Source organism: Lissotriton helveticus, chromosome 12 (genome assembly GCF_964261635.1).
Source record: "Lissotriton helveticus chromosome 12, aLisHel1.1, whole genome shotgun sequence".
Lineage (NCBI taxonomy): Eukaryota > Metazoa > Chordata > Amphibia > Caudata > Salamandridae > Lissotriton > Lissotriton helveticus.
In genome coordinates, this window is record NC_136073.1 from 839,206,235 (window position 1) to 839,228,763 (window position 22,529).

General features: G+C 47.6%; 1 protein-coding gene across 2 annotated transcripts in view; it reads right to left on the bottom strand.

Moving 5' to 3' along the window:
* DOT1L (DOT1 like histone lysine methyltransferase) overlaps window positions 1–22,529 on the bottom strand; it is a 235,074-nt gene that overhangs the window by 153,802 nt on the left and 58,743 nt on the right. For both annotated transcript variants that reach the window (XM_078671100.1, XM_078671099.1), the window contains exons 3-5: window positions 17,911–17,985; window positions 13,958–14,021; window positions 9,819–10,047 (exon numbers count right to left, since the gene is read on the bottom strand). In XM_078671100.1, the coding sequence (XP_078527226.1) occupies window positions 9,819–10,047; window positions 13,958–14,021; window positions 17,911–17,985 (368 nt within the window). The remainder of the gene's footprint in view (window positions 1–9,818; window positions 10,048–13,957; window positions 14,022–17,910; window positions 17,986–22,529) is intronic.

The following is a 22,529-nucleotide window of genomic DNA, read 5'->3' on the forward strand; positions in this document are numbered from 1 at the left end:
CAACCTTTATGATCACACCGTGCCATTCTGGAACATGGCCTTAGACACTGACCGCTCGAGGGTTCACCTAGCCTGCTCGGATTTGTAACGGAGGAAATCTGGGGTGCTTCTTGGATGTCAATAAATGCACCACTACAGAACAGTATAGACTAAGTTCATCATACCGACTTTATCATGCCAACCGGTCATACCGACCTTCCTTGAGATACTCCTGAATTTTTCTTCTCAGGCGTGACCAGCTGGGAGCTTCTCTGCTGACAAATCAAGCTTTATGTCTTTGCCCGAAAAGTGAAGTTTATTTGCTACGACAGCAAAGCGTAATTGCTGGTTCACCGAAATTATACACCGTGTGCATGCACTTTGTACCTTCTTTAGGACTGGTGAGAAGAGTGCCTCAGTATATTGATGAGCGGCATGAAGTTGCTGGAGCTGTAAGTACATCCTCTGGGCCACAAGTCAAAAGTTCTCTCTAAAGGATCTTGGAGCCAATGAAGGATCTGTGACCAAAGTTCACTAAAAGTGCAGACTAAAGAACGGTACCCTTCTGGCCGAAAGAGAAGACAACACTCTCAGGAGGAGCCCACATGGCCTCAATGTAGGGGTGGAAGGATGCCGCTCTAATTTCTGGAATAACCCACATAAACTGACCAGTCAATAAGCTCAAATTTCGGTGACTACTTGCAAAGATGCACCATATAGGAAGACAAATGGATGCAAATGAATATGCTACTTACCAGTATGCATCTGTTCTTGGCATGTAGGGCTGCTAACATTCATATCTTAGCATTAGATCGCCGCCTAGTGTTGGGCTCGGATGATTGCACATTGTTGTCCTGGAAGAGTCTTCGAAGTATCCTGAGATAGGTGGCTCCTCCCCTGGACTACAGTGCGCATGGGCATCGGCTCCATCCCCAGATTGTTTTTCGCCATTGTGGCAGAAGATGGAGTGAAAAGTGTAAAGGATGTCCATGCTAATGAATAAATACAATAGTATATCTGCAGCTGCGACAGGCACCGGGGAGGAGGGCGGGCGATATGAATGTTAGCAGCCCTACATGCCAAGAACAGATGCATACTGGTAAGTAGCATATTCAGTTCGAGGCATGTGGGCTGCTAAATTCATATCTTAGCATAGAATACATAGCAGTCCCTCCATCAGCGGCGGTTGCCCGTGCCAGCTGCAGAAACCTGAAAAAGTGTCTTCAGAACAGCCTGTCCTACAGCAGCTTGCTGCTTGGAATGCACATCAACACAGTAGTGTTTAGTAAAGGTGTGTGGTGTAACCCACGTGGCTGCTCTGCAAATATCCTCTAAAGGAATGTTCCCTAGGAAAGCCATGGATGCCCCCAGTTTGCGTGTGGAGTGCGCCCTTGGGGGTATTGTTAAAGTGCGCTTGGCCTTTTGATAACATATCTGGATGCACTTAACAATCCATCTGGCTATCCCTGCTTTGGAAATAGGGTTGCCCTTGTGTTGTGGTGCGAAGGCAACAAAAAGTTGTTTTGTCTTTCTAAAGGGTTGTGTTCTGTCTATGTAGTACATCAACGCCCTCCGTACATCTAAGGTATGGAGCATTCTTTCAGCCACCGTTTGCGGGTTTTGAAAGAATGCTGGCAAGTCAATAGTTTGGTTTAGATGAAACTGTGACACCACCTTCGGAAGGAATTTGGGGTTAGTGCGTAGCACTACCCTATTTGGATGAATTTGAATGAATGGCTCTTGGATTGTGAGCGCTTGCAGCTCACTGACACGCCTCAGAGACGTAATAGCTACCAGGAAAGCCACTTTCCACGTAAGGAACTGGAGTTCACACGAGTGCAGTGGCTCAAATGGCGGTCCCATCAGTCTGGTGAGAACGACATTGAGGTTCCACACCGGAGCTGGCGGTGTTCTTGGGGGAATGACTCGTTTCAGACCTTCAAGGAAGGCTTTAATGGCGGGCACTCTGAAGACAGAGAGATGCTGCCTGTTTTGAAGATAAGCCGCTATGGCGGATAGATGTATCCGAATGGAAGTGTACGCTAGATTGCACTTGTAAAGATGCAACAGATAGCAAATGATGTTGGGGATAGATGCATCTAGCGGGTTGATGTCATTGGCTGTACAGTAAATGACAAAACGCTTCCATTTCGCAGCATAGCATGCTCTGGTAGTTGGCTTCCTTGCCTCCTTGATGATGTTCATGCATTCTGGAGGTAGGTTAAGGTATCCAAACTCTAGGACTTCAGGAGCCAGATCGCCAGGTTGAGCTGTTGCGGATCTGGATGCTGAATTTCTCCATGGTTCTGCGTCAAAAGACTGGGCGTGAGGCGCAGTCTTTGATGCGGCACCACTGAGAGTTCGAGGAACGTGGTGTACCAAGCCTGGCGCGCCCACGTTGGAGCAACTAGGATGAGAGTCATCGCGCGTTGCCTTAGCTTTCTTGCGACCAGCGGTATCAGAGGGGCTGGCGGAAAAGCGTACGCAAATTTGCCTGACCAGTTCATCCATATCGCATTCCCCTGCGACTGTGGGTGAGGGAACCTGGCGGCAAAGTGTTGGCATTTTGCGTTTTCTTTTGTGGCAAACAGGTCTATCTCCGGATGACCCCACTGCTGGAAGTACGGGTGGAGGACAGATGGGTGTATCTCCCACTCGTGCATTTGATGGCTGTACCTGCTGAGCAGATCCGCCATCTGGTTGTCCTTCCCTGGGAGGTGTTCTGCCATGAGGAAAATGTTCCTCTGAATGGCCCACTTCCACATGCTCTGAGCCAGATGAGACAGCTGTGGCGAGTGGGTGCCTCCCTGCTTTTGAATGTAGTACATCGCAGTCATGTTGGCCGTCCGGACTAACACTACCTTGTTGCACAGATGTACAATGAAGGACTTGATCGCCATGAAGATTGCCATCAGTTCTAGATAGTTGATGTGCATCTTTTGCTGCCGCGTCGTCCATAGTCCCTGCACTGTGTAAGTGAGCAGATGAGCTCCCCATCCCTGGAGAGATGCGTCCGTTGTCAGGATAATCTGCGGCACAGGCTCTTGGAACAGTCGGCCCTTGCAAAGGTTGTGTGGAGTCCACCAATGCAGAGAGTCGTATGCCCGACTGGTAACCAACACTAGGTCTGTCAATTGCCCACGAGCCTGTGTCCACTGATTCGCTAAGCACTCCTGGAGCGGGCGCATATGTAGCCGTGCGTGAGGGACTATGAAGATGCAGGAGGCCATCATGCCTATCAACTGCATGAACACTCTCGCTGGAAGCGAGTGTTGCGGCCTGAACTTTTGGATCAGAGCCTGCATGCTGTCTATCCTGACTTGGTTTGGCTGAGCCATGGCCGTCAGGGTGTTGATCGTTGCACCTAGGAACTGCCGGATATGCGCCGGCTGAAGATGCGATTTTGGGTAGTTCAGGGAGAAACCCAGATCGTGAAGAAGGTGAATTGTAGTCGACATGTCTGCGGCGCACCGTTGCTCTGACTTGGCTTGCACGAGCCAGTCGTCTAGGTAGGGGTAGACATGGATGTTCTGCCTCCTGAGGTGCGCCGCTACTGTCGCCAGACACTCGGTGAACACCCTCGGGGCTGTTGTGACTCCGAAGGGTAGGACTTTGAACTGGTAGTGCCTGCCTTGAATAGTGAACCTGAGGTATTTCCTGTGTGACGGGTGTAGTGGAATGTGGAAATAAGCATCCTTGAGATCTAAGGTTGCTAAGAAGTCTCCCTGGTTTAGCAAGGGAAGAATCTGTTGCAGTGTAAGCATGTGGAAATGTTCTGATAGTATGTACAGGTTGAGGGGACGTAGATCTAGAATGGGCCTGAGAGATCCGTCCTTCTTTGGAATAAGGAAGTACAGGGAATATACCCCCGTGCCTTCCTCCCCCACCGGCACGAGCTCGATTGCTCCCTTTTGCAGCATCACCACTACTTCCTGCTGCAATAAGAGCAAGTGCTCTGCGGACATAGGCCGTTGCCTTGGCGGGATGTTGGGTGGAGTGGACTTCAACTCTAGGCAATAACCATACTGGACTAGTTGTCGCACCCACCTGTCTGTGGTGATGTTTCTCCAGACGGGCAGGAACTGCTGCAGTCTCCCCCCGACAGGTGTTAGGTGGTCGGGGGGCAGTGACAGAGAGTCACTGTTTGCTTGGAGTAGAGGTGCGGGAGCTGTTGTTTCCTCTGCCGCGACCTCTGTTGCTGTTATTCCTGTAACCTCCCTTGTTCTGTTTAGTGAACGAGGATTGTGCCCCACCTTTTGCGAACTGGGATTGTTGACCCATTTGTCCTCTGGTGACTCCACGTGCACCTGAGCGACGAAAATTGCTGCCACGAAACTGTTGTGACTGTAGGGCCCCCATAGACTTAGCAGTTTCTGTGTCTTTCTTTATTTTCTCTAGGGTGGTGTCAACATCCGGACCAAACAGACTATCAGGATTGACTGGCTGATTAAGAATTGTTGTCTGAATATCCGGTTTAAACCCTGAGATGCGGAGCCACGCTTGTCGTCTCAGCATAACGCTAGTGTTGATAGCTCTAGCAGCTGTGTCCGCAGCGTCAAGTGCACACTTGATGGCTGCGTTTGAGATTAGCTTCCCTTCCTCAATAAGCAGTTTGGTGCCCTCTTGGAACTGTGGAGGCAGGTGTTGTACAATCTGTTCTAGGGTGTCGTAGTGCGCCCTATCATAACGCGCCAAGAGCGCCTGTGTATTGGCGATGCGCCAAAAGTTTGATGCCTGTGCAGCTACTCTTTTGCCCCCTGCCTCTAGCACTTTGGATTCCTTATCCGGGGGAGGAGCTTCACCCGTAGTCTGGGAGTTGGCACGTTTCCTGGCATTGGCGACCACAAGAGAGTCCAGTGGCAATTGTCCCCGAATGTATGCGGGGTCTGCAGGTGCAGGTCTGTACTTTTTTTCAATGCGAGGGTTGACCACTCTCGCTCTCGTAGGCTCCTTAAATATGTCCCCAGCATGCTTGAGGACTCCTTTAAGCATAGGCAGTGTCTTTACTGTCCTTTCAGAGACTGAAAAAGTGTCGAAAAGGAAGTCTTCCTCAACAGGGTCGGCATGCATGTCCACATCGTGATTGGCTGCCGCCCTTTCGAGTAGTGCATGAAAACCTGCTGAATCCTCAGTCGGGGATGCCCGTGCATTAAAAGGCTGCGGGTCCTGCCCCGCACCTTGGGAGTTCTGGTCACCAGTGTCATCATATGAATCCGGTTGCACATCAGGTTCATTGATTGGGAAATTGTACTGCTCGTCCTCATCATACCCCTCACCCGCAGAGTGTTCTGGGGAGGGAGTAGGGCTCCGTCTCGGAGGAGGCTGGATTGGTTCCGTGAGGTTTGAGGCGTCAAGGGGCACCCTCTTCTTCTTTAGTGGGATGACATAGGGGTCCACTGGCTCCGAAGTGATTTTCCTCTTATAGAGGGTCAGTTTGCCTGTGTCAGCGTCGATGAAATGCTCCGAATCGTCCTCGGATTCGAGTACCTGACGTGGAAGTGGGCCAGTCGGTGAAGAAATCACCTGTTTCGGTGCCGATTTGGTTGAAAATGCTTTTGGCGCCTCCTTCGGCGGCAAAATAAAGAGAAGTTTCCCAGACGGCTTCTCTGGAGTGTCTTTTCGCGGCTGCGTTGATGGTATCGGAGCCGACGGGGCAAAGGCCTTCTCCCTGATTCTTTTCAGTGATTCGGCTATGGGGGACGGCACACTCACAGTTTGCGTCGGCGCTGACGAGGATGGTCTGATTTTCCCCTCGGATCCGACGTCCTTGTGGGCCTTGTGCGTTTTGGGCGTGGATCCTGTCTTTACCGCCTCCGATTCCTGCGTTCGGGGCACAGACTTCTTTCCGTGTGCCTGCGTAGCCTCCTTGGAGCCGACTTTGGCGGGTTTTGACGGCGTCGTAGCCGCTGTCCCGTGCCGACCATCTTTCTTGGAGGACCCCTCCTCTGTTGTCGGTTTCGATTTCGCAGCATCGGAATCGACGGACTTCTTCGACTTCTGCGGACCGGAGGTCGACGGAGTCGATGGGGTAGCGGGCACCGTCGGTTTCACCGGCACGGCAGCCATCTTAGGGACTTTCGGTTTCGTTTTCGGGTCGGCCATTTTAGGTGTTGTCGATCCCGATGGTTTCGGTTTCGGTTTCGAAACAGTCTGCCCAGCAAGTAAGTCCGTGGCCGGGCCCGAAGGCGGGGCTGTGGCTTGCGGCAACGGGTCTTGGGTAAGGCCGACAGGCGATCCCGTGTCCCGGTCGGTATCCTCGTAACCTTCGGGGCAGAGCTCGTCCGCTGAGCTATCCGCCGCGGCCCCATAAATCTCATCGTCATCTCCTACCTCGTCGACGTATTCAAGGCCTTGACCCGCGACTCAGTCGTCGTCTCCCGGATCCGCCTCGACCTCCGTCTCGGGTGGGGAGATTTGGAGATGATGACCCTGGTCCTCTTCGTCTTGGTCGCCGAAGATGTTCTCCGGATCCGGGGCCGCTTGTTTAGCTTCCATGCGCATCGCGCGCCGAAGCTTGAGAGTCTTCTTTGAGCGGAACTGTGCACACAACTTGCACTTGCCGTCGTCGTGGTCAGGCGAAAGGCATTTGTTACACACGGGGTGTAGATCGATGTGTGGGTACTTGGACCCACAGAGCGGGCAGTACTTAAACGGGCTCCGCTCCATGTCCGAAAAGGCTTGCAGTCGTGTCGCGATGAGAAGGCCTCAAAGTTCCGAGAGCGAAGAAAACTCCGCTTATTCCGGCTCCAAGAGACGGAAGACTCGAGACCGTGCGCAGACAATACCGACGCAAGAAAATCGAGGCCTTTTGGCCGCTAAAAGTTAGTTTTTCTTGGTTCCGACAGTAAGACGTCGAGACCACATCCGAACCCAATGGCGGAAAAAAACAATCTGGGGATGGAGCCGATGCCCATGCGCACTGTAGTCCAGGGGAGGAGCCACCTATCTCAGGATACTTCGAAGACTCTTCCAGGACAACAATGTGCAATCATCCGAGCCCAACACTAGGCGGCGATCTAATGCTAAGATATGAATTTAGCAGCCCACATGCCTCGAACATATAACCTCTTCCAATGTGACTTCCCACATCATGAAGGTGTGTTTAGAGAACACGAGGAAAGAGGACTAGATTCTTGATTCTCATGGTCTATGAATTTCATAACTGTTTGCCGAGAACTCCACATGCACAGCAATACAAGCAACTACGTAAACCTTATGACTGCTAATGGCGGCTGAGGTACGGGAGCATCAGTAGGGTTTTCAGACCCCAGAAATAGCGGTACTGACGCGCCCCACAAACTATAAAAGCAAGACAGATCAATGTGGCTTCCATCCTTCCACAAACGTGCACATTTACTTCAGCGTCTCCCACAATACCAGGTTCTAGCAGGTGTCAGCCAATTTCAAAAACATGCGAGAGGGTTAGTAATCCACTTTAAAAACCGGATGCTGTGTATATCGGATGTCAAGCTCTGCTGTACTATAGACAGATACGGTCTCCCCGTGGAAGCTGGACAGGTGCAACAAACCGAGAAGAGCAAAGCCTGCAAGCCAGTTTTATCCTCTCCAGAGATCACATTACAAGCTGGAACAATGCGCCATTTCGTCATGGCCAGGTGCAAATTTCGCTTCGTCAATAAGGAAAAGCATAGAAGAGACTCGGCCCAAAGACACTGACCGAGGCGCTCCCACAATAAGGCATCAAAGCAAAAAGGCATCAGGGAGAAAGAGTAGCTGCCAGACCACCTGATATTCATTCACCAATGAGGGAGTCACTTTCTATTTCCCACTTCCGACAGTCCATTTACCTCTAGTCCGAGTACTGCTTTAACTGCAATGCGTGGAAGACTGCAAGAGTCTGTCACAGGGCAACTGACAAGGGATGCAGTCAGGAGTGAGTCATTTATTAAGACAATCAATCCAGGGGGACAACAAACAAGGTTCTAGTGAAATACCGCTTGGCCCCAGGGACTTAATGGCATGTCCATTGAGCAGGAAGAAAGTTCAGGAAAAAGAGGAGTCCGAATAATCGAACATTCAATGAGACCCTCCTAAAAATCACTGGGGCAGTGCCAGTTCTTTGACCACTCTGTAATCATAGAACAGGAAATGACATCACAAGACCATGGACCACAAGGAATGACAAGACCTCTGGCTGGTCACATGGACTTAAGAGAAAGCGACACCAGACATCATTTGAAACCAACAACAGAGGAAGAAATGGATAAATACATTTTAGCGGTGATAAAATAAAGCACTTGAAATCCATGCAAACAATAAAAAAAATAAAGGCTAAGGAGAAGTAAGGAGGGCACAGAAATCAAAGTATCAAGTGGAGAGGTGTGGCTCACTGGTTAGAGGCGGCAGACCTGTAAGCAGAGAACGGCCTGGGACCAGGGTTCAATTCCCGACGCGGCAGGGTCTTGGACCAGGGTCAACTGACTCGATAATTCTCGCCTCAGTGCCTACTCTAACCAGGGAACACACTCGGTAACTCTGGGCATTAAGCTTGCCTCATCTCTACAACGGCCCCCCACAGACGCCGGGGATGCCTGGTTTCACCCTGGAGATACCCAGAAAGGGACCATCTCACAGGGAAAACCAGGACGGGTTCCCCAGCGGTCTACAGCGCCAGGACACTCGGGTAGAGTAACAGTGCGCTTTACAAGTATCCCACATTTACATTTACATTTGGTGACCTCTAAATTACATGCTTGCCATCTATTACCAGGTCACGAACGCCTGGATTTAATTTTGTTGATGTTCCAAAATGAGTTGCATGGTCAGAAATTTGACTACATCTCCATATATGAAGGAGAAAAAACTTTGGAGATGGTTTGTCTGTGAGAAAATATTCTCTAGGTAATGGGGAAAAACAGAGGCCACAGGTGATCCCGATGGTTTCGGTTTCGGTGCCCACCATTCCAAGCACATCAGTGGACTATCACAAAAGGCAAAGGACATGGAGTAGTTTGCAAAACGGACCAGGATGTGGAAAGAATTGTCATACACCCTTGAGTAGGGCCTTGAAACTTTGCCTGAAAAGGTGTGTGCAGTTATCTGTTCTTCCTCTTCTTGGACCTGGAAGTTTTTGATTTTGATAAAACCTCTCGCATGAATCAAGTCAAATTTCCTACAAAAGTCCTATCTGCTGGAAAATTCTGATTTTGAATGTAGGTTTCACTTTTTTGTCGTCTCACTTTTTATTTTGAACTTCATACAGTTTTCTAAAGTTCCTATAGTAGTAGTTCCACTTCTACGCCCACCTCCTCACTTTCCCTTCAATTTAGGAACTTACCACTGAACAAGCAACAAGAGCCAGAGGAGGGAATGTGTAAATGTAAATGTAAATGTAGTTGAGCTTATATAGCGCACAGCTACCCGCAGTGGGTTTCCCGGCGCTTGCTTAGGGAACCCTTCCTGGTATTCCCCTGTGAGATAGCAGGGTATCCACAAGGTGAAAGTCAGGCATCCTGCCGCGAGGGGCCGTTGTGGAGATTAAGCAAGCTATTGCCCAGAGTCGCAGAGTGTGAACCCGTGAGTCGAGGAGGCACCGGGGCGAGAATTATCGAGTCCGTGGAATTTTTAGCCCAAGACCCGCCGAGGCGGGGAATTGAACCCTGGTCCAGGACCGATCTCAGCTTCCGGGTCTGCCGCCTCTAACCCCTGAGCCACACTTCTCCACAGGAAGCCCATTTCAAGAATGGGAAAAAAGCATGGGAATGCAAATTCAGTCACACAAATACCAAGCTACGCATAATGCAAAGTAAAAAGCTATATTCCAGCATTCATTTACCCCCTTCTTTCACCAGTCCTCGGATAGATGAGAGATTACTTACCGCTACCCAAATCCACAAACAAGTCATCCTCCGTCATTTTAATTTCTTCGATCATTTGGGTCACCAGGTCGAAGGAGGTCTCGCCGTACACTTCGGGGGAGAAGGGCTCATAGTTGTTCAGTTTTTCGGGGTCGGTTACAGAGTGGTTATAGACCTGCTGGAGGATGTGGCGGAGAAGCCCGTTGGTGGGTCGAGTGTTCAGCTTCATGGGGTGTGTTGTACCTTTCCACTATGGGGAAAAAAAGCAATGGATGAAAACCCTTCCCACTGCGGGTGCTGACACTTATACAACAGCGACTAGCTCATGGGTACTCACAAACTTTCTCTCGGGTGCCAAATTTACAGTGTGGTTTGTGTCCGAGGGCCGCACCGGTGGGGGCGGGGTCAGTGGGGGAGGGGGCGGGGCTAGAGCAACAAAAAAACTGACTATGAGGTTGATCACAGATCCCTGCAGCGGACGCCTTCGTCCACTGAGCCACCAGATCCGGCATACACACATCTCTCTCTGTCTCCCTCTCTCTTGTTCTCTCTCTTCTCCTCTGTCTCACTCACTCTGACTCTCTCACTCCCTCTTACTCCATCTCTCCCGCTGTCTCACTCACTCTGACTTTCTCACTCCCTCTCTTCCTCCGTCTCACTCACTCTGACTGTCTCATTCGCTCTCCTCTCCGTTTCCTTCTCTCTCTGTCTCCCTCTCGCTCTATTTCCCTCTCTCTCACTCTATTACCCCCTCCCTCACTCTATTTCCCTCTGTCTCCCTCCTTCCCTGTCTCCCTCTCCCTCCTTCCCTCCGTCTCCCTCTCTCTCCCTCCCTGTCTCCCTCTCTCTCCCTGTCTCCCTCTCCCTTCTTCCCTCTCCCTCTCCCTTCTTCCCTCTCCCTCCTTCCCTCTCCCTCACTCTGAGGTCTCCCTCACTCTGAGGTCTCCCTCACTCTGAGGTCTCCCTCTCCCCCCTCCCTGTCTCCCTCTCCCCCTCCCCTCCCCTCCCGGTCTCCCTTTCCCCCCTCCCTCGGTCTCCCTCTCCCTCCCTTTACCTCCATCCCTTTCCCTCCCTCTCTGTCTCCCTCTCCTCCCTCGGTCTCCCTCTCCCCCCTCCCTCGGTCTCCCTCTCCCTCCCTCCCTTTGCTCTCCCTCCCTTGCTCTCCCTCCCTTTCCCTCCCTCCCTCCCTTTCCCTCCATCCCTCTCTTCCTTTCCCTCCTTCCCTCGCTCTCCCTCCTGTCTACCTTCCTTTCCGTCGCTCGCTCTCCCTCCCTTTCCCTCCCTCCCCCTCCTTCTCGCTCTCCCTCCCTCTCTCTCCCGGTTTCCCCTCTCCCTGTCTCCCTCTCTCTCCCTCCCTTTCCCTCTCTCTGTCTGCCTCCCTTTCCCTTCCTCCCTCCCTCCATCTCCCGCCCTCTACCTCCCCCTCTCACCTCACCCTGCCTGTGTGTGTGCCGGTGCTGAGACAGCTTCTGGGGGCACACACACACACAGCTGCACCCGAGTACTTCACAGGTCTTTAAAAGACCATTGGGATGTTAATGAGGCTTTGTTCACCTCTTAGCGCCCCTGCAGCCCCACTCTGACGGATATCGCCCGGCCCCCACAGAGCAGCAGAGTCTTTGAGTACGGCTCCGGTTGCAGACACTCTTAAACAAAAAACAAAAATAAAAACTCTGGTACGATGTCTGCAACGTCCGCGGGCCGCCAGGGAAGGCTTGCCGGCCGCCAGCGGCCCGTACTAGGAGTACCCCTGGACTAGCTAAACAAAACTTCAGAGCAGCCGTCCAAAAGGGGAATAAACTGCTTGGATGGGCAACAAGACTCCGAAAGAACCCAGAGCGGACAGAACTAAAATAGCACGGTGAGGAACCCATTCTATACAATCACAGTCTGTAAACACCGCTATTGCACTCGTGAGTCCTGAGGACAGCAATTGGTCAAACTGGCGAGAGACACTACATCTACTTAAGGGATGGCGATGCTTATTGTTCTAGGTTATAGTTTTGTTCTAATATGACCATATTTGTGTCTTATTAAAGCAATCTGAAAATGGGGCCGGTGGGCACTCAGAAGATATAGATGTGTTTCGGGATGGCAATAAATGTGGCACAGTGCCCGAATGTATCCGGACAGTATTACATCAAATACTAATAAAATATGTTGTAAGAAAAAAGACAGGTGTAAAGCAAATCTTCCATAAACTCATGATGTAACCTCCAACGCAGCAACACTATCCATAACGGCCAGGCATTGAGACGTCCTTCGCCAAAGCCTACATATGGCTTGTAACACCACAAATTGAATGCCCAATGGAGATGCGTAGCAGCAAGCAGGAGTGTAATATTACAGCTTTCAAAGAATGGCTGATCAGAAACATGAAAATGACTAAGCTTATGAAAAGTGAAGCACGTGTATGGCATGATGACATGGTAGTCAATAATAGAACTACTGTCCTTCATAGAGTGTTTCTATTGAAAGGGGTTTTAAATAGTATGTTAAAAAAAGAAAGCTACATCCCCGAAAGCCACTAGTCCAAAAATAGCAGCGCATTTCGGAATACCTCAACGAGCGAAAGCAGGCTGCCCATCGCATCAGCATCGCCTAGGCCAAGCACAGCTCAGACAAAATCTGTATTTAAAACTTGTGTGTCTGCGACAGAAATAATTCTGTATGCACTCACTGTGTGTATTATGGCAGTCAGGTGGTCTTTTTACTCATACTCATCACAGATGGAAAGGTTTTCCACACTGCGGCAAGAACACAAAAACAGAACATTCACAGCAAACCCTCCCAAACAATGTAATACATTGCTTTTCTGAAAGAGGCCAAAAAAATAATCTCTCCAGCAACCGCTTAGGAACCTTAAAGATAGCGTCCTGAAGAAGAGCAACCACAGAACCTCCCAAAATGGAAAATAGAACCATTGGAAGTATTGTGCAGTTTGTCATCTCCTTTATTTGATATAATGCACAATAACATTCCACGGTGAACGACTCCAAATTAAGCACACCTAAAATAAGAATGTGATATTACACCATGAATTTCGGAAAGAGGCTTGCAAAAGGACATTTTTACACCAAACCCTAAATCAGCAAAAGATCACGCAGCTGTAAGTTATTTACCATTCACTAGCCGTATGGTACAATAGTATATAGTGGTGGCATCAGCAGCGCTATCCCAGGTGGATTTCACATTGCTGGGAACAATGATGTAAACAGTTGCAATTGTGGCATTAGAATTCCCTCTGGAGCCCGATTCATGACCAGGATAAAAGTGGAGAGTTCAAAAGATGGAAACCCCTAACAGCTGTGGCCTTGTCACTGCTGCACTCCATACAAGCAATGGCAATGCCAATAGGTCTAGCTTTCAATAAATGTTGTATGGTCATGAGAAGCATAAGTAGATCACAAGGAAATGGATATGTGTTTGTTTGAAAGTAAAGAACTGTAGAGTAATGCTGGTGTAGGTTAAAAGGTCAGGTGTCTTAAGCCAGACCTGAAAATCCCTATAGGTAAAGGATTATCCTCCTCTCATCTGTGCTGCTGCCAGAGAAAAACGCCATCAATTATTTAGTTAGCTATGACCCTTTAATGGAATTTTAATGTCATGTGAGTGACCCTGAAAGTTCAAGCTCGAGCAGCTACATAAACAAAATGATCACAGCTGGGTGAAAGGCAAGCAGTTCCTTGTGGAAGCACACATCTGCCCAATCAAAACATTTAATACTGGCCCCCAACATGTGGGTGGAGCCAAAGTCCCTCTCCTGGCGATTCTCGCATAATTGTATGGGGACAGCTGCTCTGTCAAAGCATTAAAAAGTGCTCAGCATTATTTCACAAAAGCACTCAACTATTGTCCTCATATTCTAATATGTTCGACTCCCCTGAGCTCTGTTAGGACTGTACACCTTGAATGTAATTCATCTGGTGTTACAATGCCAACATGTCCAAGAAAAAGCATTATCACCTGGTCTTAAGAGCATCCTAAAGCCAAAATCAATTGAATTTAAAGCATTTAATCAAAAGATTGAAAAACATTCCGAGAAAAAAAATGGGCGATTTCTATTATTTGCTTTATTACAAAATGTCACTGCACAGACGCTAAAGCCCTTGGAGTTGTCCAAGTACTAGAAATGTGGCATGAGGAAAGAAATGTCTTACCAGCTGGTGAATGCTGTCGATGGCACGATTGTACTTGTCGCAGAGTCTCTGCATGCTCTCAAAGCTGTGAGAAAACAAGATCACTTTTTAGAAACTATAAAAGATGCACAGAAATGAAGCCCATTTTTCACACTTTGTACCAAAGCAAAACAAGGATTAACAACATGGTTGGGCTCCACTGTAACCAGCTCATATATGGGCATTTTTTGGGACACCGTCAATGGTTTACAGGCAGCAACACTCACTGGGATGAATAAAGTAGGCAAATAATGGAGGACTGTAATAGCCAATGTTCCCAGGTTGTTCCCTGAGACAAACAACTGAAGACAGCCTATCACAGCCTTTCAATAGCAGCATTCAGGATACAAGTCGTGGCAATCTGCCCTAATTCTTGGTGCAGCCTTGAAGCACAAAGCATTCATGGGGATAGTCACAAGTCCCAAGGCACTAACATGCTTTTGAAAATATATTGCTGGAAATACACATTTCAGAGCTGCACAAAGTAGTGTACATGGCATACTAAATGAACAGATTAGCGCCATCGTGCCTAACAAACAGGACAATCCTAGATAAATGCTGACTGAAGTCAAACCTAGTCAGTCCTGCTCTCCTACCACTGTGAGCATGACAAAGCCCCAACACAGAGCCTGTTGAGTCAGCGACGGTTCGCTCGTGAATGTTCTGTTGTCTAGTAGAAGTAAAAGAGGAAAAAAATGGGTACATTTGACATGCTGTTTTTAAGGCGTTTGACCCCCAAGCCGGACAGCAACAAAGCTTTTTCAGCATTTTTCTAAAAGAGTGAGGATGTAGTTATAGAGCTTCTTTATTTCTGCATGACAACAGTTGGGATATTGTGCCCACAACCAGAATTCTTAATCGGTAGCATCTGAAGCCACCTGAGAACACATCCTGCTTTCGTGCTATAATCAGAAGCAGCAAACGTCTGAACTCGGAAACAAACCTTTCCCTCCTTGTAAAGGAAATGTGCACATAGAGTAACTAACTACATGTTGACACCATTCACTCTTGTGAGGAGCAGAGAGCGACCTGCATTAGAAGATTTCCTGTGATGTTGTCCCAGACAGATTTCCTGTCCATGCTGCCTCACACAAGTCACTGCATTTTACAGAAGTCTTGGGAGATTAGCAATCAGATAGTTTGTGGTTGTCTGGCTGGCTGAGAGATTACACAAAATATCCTTGGGAACTTTTGTCCACACAAATAAAACAACAAAAACAGGCTTAGGGCTTTTCTGAAGATGTGTTTTTTTTTTTTAAATCAAAACCACAATTTAACAACAACAAAAAACAGAAAAAAAGCAAGAGCTGACTGAGTCGTTCCCTTTGCTGTTACGAAAAAAGAGGAAACAGGATGCTGTGAACTACCGCTTAACTGCATATAGGAAGGGAAAAGAAGGGGGGTAAACTAATCACTTGGGACTAGGGATTGGGAAAGTATTCAAAGAGCACGGAGCTCTTTGCTTAACATTGCACACGCTCAACAAAAACTCACTTTCCAAGTTGCGCAAGTCACAGCATCTTCCGGTGTGCTATTTGCACCTGTGACTCTTAGGTCTATATTTTGTGCACTGTCCCACGGGATGTTACAGCATATCATTTTGGACACAACAATTCACGTGCAGGACGAAACAATTTATGTGCATTCCATCACCACCCCCTTTTGTACCGCTTTTAGACAAAGTAGAGACACGCCATCTAGAAGTCTGGTATAATGCCACAACAACACTCAACTCCAAACCAACACACAACGGGACAAGCGAGACAGAACACAGTGAAGAAATCCAACACGAACATAGCACATAGCGGAGTATCCATGTACTGCTCTACTGCACACCCAACTAAAAACACCACCACAGCAGAAATCCTACATGACGTTCCCGACGCGCCTTAAGGATGGGTATCAACTATACTCAAAATAGCACAAACCACTCACAAACCAACACAAAAAACATACATTAAATAGCATAAATACACCTGCACAGTTCAGATATGTCTAACTGTCGGGTATAGCTGGGCACAGAACATCAAAGGTGCAACCAGATAATGCGCACACCAGACCAAACAGCCAACAGAAAACATTCAAGAAACTCCTTTCATGCATGCAACACAGTCCAGGTAGGACAGTAATGGGTCATCATGGCTCTGTGGCATTTATACATCAAGCGTTTGCCCTCATTAACGACATGCCCACCAATGAAATAGCCAATCACCCAAGTAAAAAATAAAAAATAAAAATGCTTTCCCCAAAATCTATGGCCACAACCTTTGGGTTTAAGCAAATGTTAATCTAATAATTCCTAAATAAAACACATTGTAAGCATTAAACAGTAACGCAACCTTGAAAGTATAGAAAGCAATGTTTTTAATGGTTTTCTATATTTTTAGCTTGGTTGGTCGCCACTATTGGCTTTGCCGAGGCCAAAACAGGATAAAAGCACCAAGCATTGGCAAAAGCAAGCAGCAGCCACCATGAGGCGGGAAGAAAGGCAAGGGGGAAGTCAAGCGGGGAAGGATAGGGCGCAACACCAAGAGGCCATTGGTAGCACACAGGAGAAACATGATTGTTCCATTGAGCGATCTAAAGCAAAATAAAATACTAGCTCCCCGAATGTAAGCAGTGGAAGGATACACGTCACCCAATCAAAAGGATGGGGAAAAGCCTATGCTCAATAAGAGGGACAAACGTGAGAAGAAGGAAAGCCACAAATAGGAAGCAAGAAATTAGTCGGACAAGAAAACAAAATAATAATATGCAATCGGATGGCACAAAGACCACTGAAAACAATAGATCTTTAGCCAACAGACCGAGAAAACCTGCCTGCAGGTGAGATTAAAAGAAACAATGAAAGAAAGATCAGCAGCGAGATGAATTGTTTGCAAGTCTCTGGCATTAGATTATCAGTGAAGCCCTCCATAAGCACTTGGAGATGAGATTCTACTGAGGGAAGTGGAAATAAAGATGAAAGGCTAAAGAAACAGGCAAAATATTAGTTTATGCAAGAGAGTGACGGACCTCCAAGACATTGAGTGTCAACGAACAGTTCACCATTATGGTATGCAGCGGGTAATCTTCACAACAGACAAGGAAGAATCAAGGGAGACTGCAAGGAAGAATCAAGGGAGACTGAGTAGTTCAGACGTGGAGCAGACTTTCAGGATATCCATGAAATACGTATTTCAATACAATTGATCAACACAAAACTGATATGTAGTGTGGGGTTCTTCCTAAAATCTGGAAGGGAAAAAGCCCTCCTCGATCTACATTTAACATCATTCCATATAGCATTTTGTTGTAAGGTTCCTCTATAAACACACACCATCCTGACCCCACAACACCACTTTTGGTTCCTTTTAATTTTACATAGACTTATTTGCATTCACTGTAAATTTGATCAATTTTGTGTATGAAAAAAAGCCTATCCAACCAAGGCCTGCCTTTGGCTCAAGCCTGGTGGACCATCCCTTGTCCTCGGAGGAGAGGTGGAACTTTTGTCGTTCCAGAAGCGGCAAACCTTGCGTAGTTACACACCCCAATGCCGGCTCCAGCCCAGTACTGCAGATCCCATGCATTGCTCTGGTGTGAAGAATGAAGCTGCAGACGTTGCAGTAGTGACACACTCCAATGCTGGCTTCAGCCCAGTACTGCAGATTCCACACATTGCTCTGGTGTGAATAATGAAATCCTTCCCTGGCCAACCGCTCTGCTGGGAGAGGTACGCAATCATGTCGTTCCTCAGGCAGCCTCTGCCAGCTTTTCCGCTTATGACCAAAATACCTTTGTGAGAGCTAAAGACAGCGCAAAGGAAACTCCAGCTCACATTGCAACACATCTAAAAATAACCAATTACAGAAGAAGCCTTTCTAGGAGCTGCAACCCACGCGCGCAGGGAGAAGGGAGCAAGCATTGCAGACACAATCAGCAGCCATTCTTACCATTTTGTGTCATAGTCGATCAGCACGTAGTTTTCCATCGCCAGTTTGAGATCGGGAATTTCTTCGCACACCCATCTGTGGAGCACAAGAAACAATTAGCCTTGGTTGTCCTATTCTACAAACCAATACCAGCCCTGATCAATCTTACAGCTGAAAGCAACTATCAAGGCAACGTTTCATTAAGACCCATCTAATTATCCAATCATAAATGTATATGCAGTGACCCTCTTTAAGCTCTGAAACATAGTGTACTGCACTTTATGTATGGATGTTATGACGTGTGAGATTTCTGGTTGCGATGATCACACAGAGCGCTGGTAGGATCAGTAGCTGCAGTGACGACCTCACTGACAGGGACTCCACAATATCTAATACAGCAAACCCACTCAAGTGGATCGCTTCGTTTCTTACAGGACGCACACAGAGCATCAGACTGCCTCCCTTCACCTCTGCACCCCACGGCATCATATGCGGTGTACCCCACGGATCATCCCTCAGCCCCACCCTGTTCAACTTCTGCGTGACGTGGTCAGATTCCAGGCTCGACATTATCTCCTACACAGAAGATACTCAACTAATCCGCTCACCCACCGAGGACCCCTCCAACGCCAAAACCAACTTCTGCAACGCCATGACCAACATAGAGATGAGACAACTACCTCAAACCCAACTTCTACAAAACAGAAGTACTGATCTTTGGGGAAGGACACCTCTGTATGGGATCACAGCTACTGGCCAACAGAACTCGGACCAACACCCACACCAACAAACCACGCACGCAACCAGGGCATCTTCTGCGACGGCAAACTGACCATCAAACGACAAGTCATAGTAGTAGCCTCCTCCGGCTTCCACACACTTCGCATGCTATGCAGAATCTTAAGATGGATCTATAACAACACCAAAAAGACCATCACTAAAGGTCCTTGTCACCAGCCGCCTCGACTACGGCAACGCTCTCTATGCCAGAATTTCCTCCCAGCTCCTCAGAAGACTTCAGACCATACAGAACACTGCAGCCCAATTCATCCTGAACCTCCCCAAATGGACCCACATCACGCCACACCTCAAACCTCCACTGACTCCCTATCCAGAAGAGATGCCAGTTCAAGATCCTTTTGCATGCCTACAAAGCTCTACACAATCAAGGACAGTCTTAAATCAATCATCGACTCAACTTTCATCTACCCCTCTGCCTCCAAACAGCCCCCCCTCCCGAGACATGGCACCCGCAGAGCTCAGATACCCCTAGGGGCGACAGTGCAGTGCTAAACAAATGCTGATGGATTGACAATGCCCTGTGGACACAAAACTCAAACAAAACCAGATATAACCTTTTGGATTTGAAATTTTTTTTTGTTTTTTTTAAAAGCACTATAGATACTCCAGAAAAAAACTTCAATAAAAAGCTTAAAAGCTACCAAATAATAACTATCATAATGAATAAGCACGAGCTACCAAGCATAAGTGAGTCGAGTGTCCATGCTGCACGGTGCTCAGTAAAATCAGTGATCTTGGACATTAACCATCTTGTAGTCACTGAGCAGAAAAAAAAGTACTACCAGGAGGTCACCGCCTCCCATCTTGAGGGAACAATTCGTTCACTTATTTGATTAATACAGCACTTCAGAACCAAGGCCAGCGTGCTCTTCAGAAAGAACAAGTGGCAACATGCGATGGGGACCAGTAATTGTAGGGGACCCAGAGGGAAAGAGCGGTCATCCACTGGGTGAAAGAGCAGAATGAACAGTTGCATGCATGAGTAGATGGAGCACCTGTATGAAGATAGCACAACACTGGAAACAGCGTGCGATTCAGTCTTGACGCTAAAAATCCGACAAAGAGAAGCTAGAAAACCGGTGCGGTCTAAATTATTATAATTATTATTATTATTATTATTTTTTAACTCAACAGTTTTTTTTTTGCAGAGTTTTATATAGCGCGAACTAGAACCGAACCGAATCAGTTATCAGAGCGCTTTACATAGCACCAGTTACGTTACATGAGTACACACTTTCATTTTAGGCACGGGGAGATTAAGTGATTTGCCCAGAATCACAGGGGGTTTTTGGCGTCGTTACAGAGACTCGAACCAAGTTCCCCAGGTCCGAGGTCGAGCGCCTTAGCCGTTAGGCCAACCCCTCTCCCCAACAGATGGGCAGCGAGATCAAAAATAAACCCAGTATCTAACACCAACGATTCATGTTGGGGGTACATCAAGCGATGCTCACGTAGGTGATATAACACACAAACCAACACCACCTCTCCTGCCTCAACCGCAGAGCATCACCCAGTGCATGACAGTCCCAGCTCTGACCCAATTCACCTCTACCAAAGGGAAGGAGATCATTTTAGGCACCACAATCCAAACACTCTTCCTGTTTTCCACAGGCAGATGGCCTTATAACTGCACAGACAAAGCGGTAGCCAGACTGCGGGAGAAGATATGCCCAAGAAGAGACAAATTCATTTCAGGTTTGCCATGAGACACTCATTTAACACAGCTGTTTGTGCAGGAATCATCCCATCAACAACAGCAAGCTGATATACATCTGTGCATCCCCGGACATAAGCACAAGAGCAGCAGATGGCAAATGAAATGGGTCACCAGTACGTGCGGCTGACTGTGCTCCCAATCAGCCGGTGTGGTTTTACAAGAAGGTTATTTCAACACTCTGCACTCAGAATAAATCAAAGTACTGCATTCTCGAATTCTGTTCTCTAAAAGTGCATTAGCCCACAACTTGTCAAGAGGACAGAGATCTGATCAGAAATTAAACCAAATTATTACTATTACTAAGAGGGTTTGGAGAGTGTTTTCATACCTCGGAGGAGTCGGCCAAAAACGTTCACAATCGTCCAGTAGGTCGTTTTTGTGTTACACACGTTTGGACGACTGATGGTAGAGTTTTTAGTTTGCAAGTAATAAGATTTAGTTGCTTGCATGAGGCGGTTACGTGTGCTGCAATCATGTCACTGAAGGCACACCAAATTGCATTAGTTTATTTATTTATTTATTTATTTATTTATTTATTTATTTTGAAAGTTTTATATAGCGCGGACAAGATCCTTGCAGATATCAGAGCGCTTTACAAAGAGAAGTACATGAGGGAGCATGGTTAAACAGATAAATCAATAGGTCCATGAGTACAAATTGGTGGCGACTAAGTCCAACATGAGTACAAAGTAGTACAACTAGGTGGTTACAAAGCTAAACATGTGAGTAATAGACAGTTAAATACAAATAATCAAAAGGGTCAAACATGTAGTATAGCTCGGTGCAGAGTACTAACAGTGATCAAGATAGTAGTTCAGGTGTATTTAGCCATGAGGATAGCTTTTACTTCATTTTTAAAGAGTGTGGTGGACGAGGTAAGCCTGGTTTCGGTCGGGAGAGAGTTCCAGATCCTAGGCGCCATTCCCGAGAAGGAGCGCTTATATGTTTTTTCCTTCCGGAATCTTCGAGGTTTCAATAGAAGATTGTTTTTGCCTCTGGTGTTTCTAGTTCCTCCAGAGATTGTCAGTTTCTGAGCGAGGTATCCGGGTGAGTTTAGATGTACCGCCTTGTGTGTCATGCAGGCGATTTTCAGATGTATTCTAGCTTCAAATGGCAGCCAGTTCAGGGATTTCAGGTCAGGAGTAATATAGGAGTGTTTTTTTGACCCAGTGATGAGTCTCGCTGCAGCGTTTAGAGAGGCTCTTAGGGGTGCGGTTGTAGTTAGGGGGAGTCCGCAGAGGGCGATGCTGCCGTATTCTATTCGAGGGATGACTAGTGCTTGTACTGCCGTTTGGAAGTCTTTGGCTGGGAGGTAGGGTTTAAGTTTCCTCAGAGTGTTGATCTGGAAGTTTGCTCCCTTTGTTGCCTTGCTGATATGTTGCTGCATGTTCAGATTGGTGTCGAGTGTTATGCCTAGGGATTTTGCTGAGTCCACAATGGTGGGTTGGACATTGAGTGCAGTTAGGTCTTTAAGCCAAATTTGAGTGGTGGAGACCTTCGCTGGAGGTGAGATCAGAAGGAACTCTGTTTTCAAGGCATTGAGTTTGAGATGATTGTCGGCCAGCCATGATTGGGTGCTTCTGATCGTTGAGTTCAGGAGCAAGATGTCCTTGGGGGACTGTAATTTGAGATAAAGCTGGGTGTCATCTGCGTACATGTGAAAGTGTACATTGGATGCTTGTAGCAAGGTAGTGAGCGGTTCCATGACTAGGTTGAACAGAGTTGGGGATAGAGAGGATCCTTGGGGGACACCTAGCGTTACGGGTATTGGCGAGGACATCATGTTGTTGCTCTTGAATTTCTGCGACCTGTTGTGAAGAAAGGAGGTGAACCACTTGAGAACAGTTCCAGATAAGCCCATTCTTGTGTTTAGAAGCTCTAGTAGATTCTCATGTTTAACAGTATCAAATGCTGAAGAGAGATCAAGGAGGATGAGGAGGCAGGTGTCGTTTTGGTCTAGCATTTGAAGTGCGTCGTCAATTATGTGAGTCATAGCCGTTTCTGTACTGTGCCCTGCTCGGAAGCCTGACTGGTGCGGGTCGAGGAGATCAAATTGTTCAATGTGTTTAACTAGTGCACGAAAGAGTGAGAGACATGATCCTAGTTCACATCTAAAAACCGA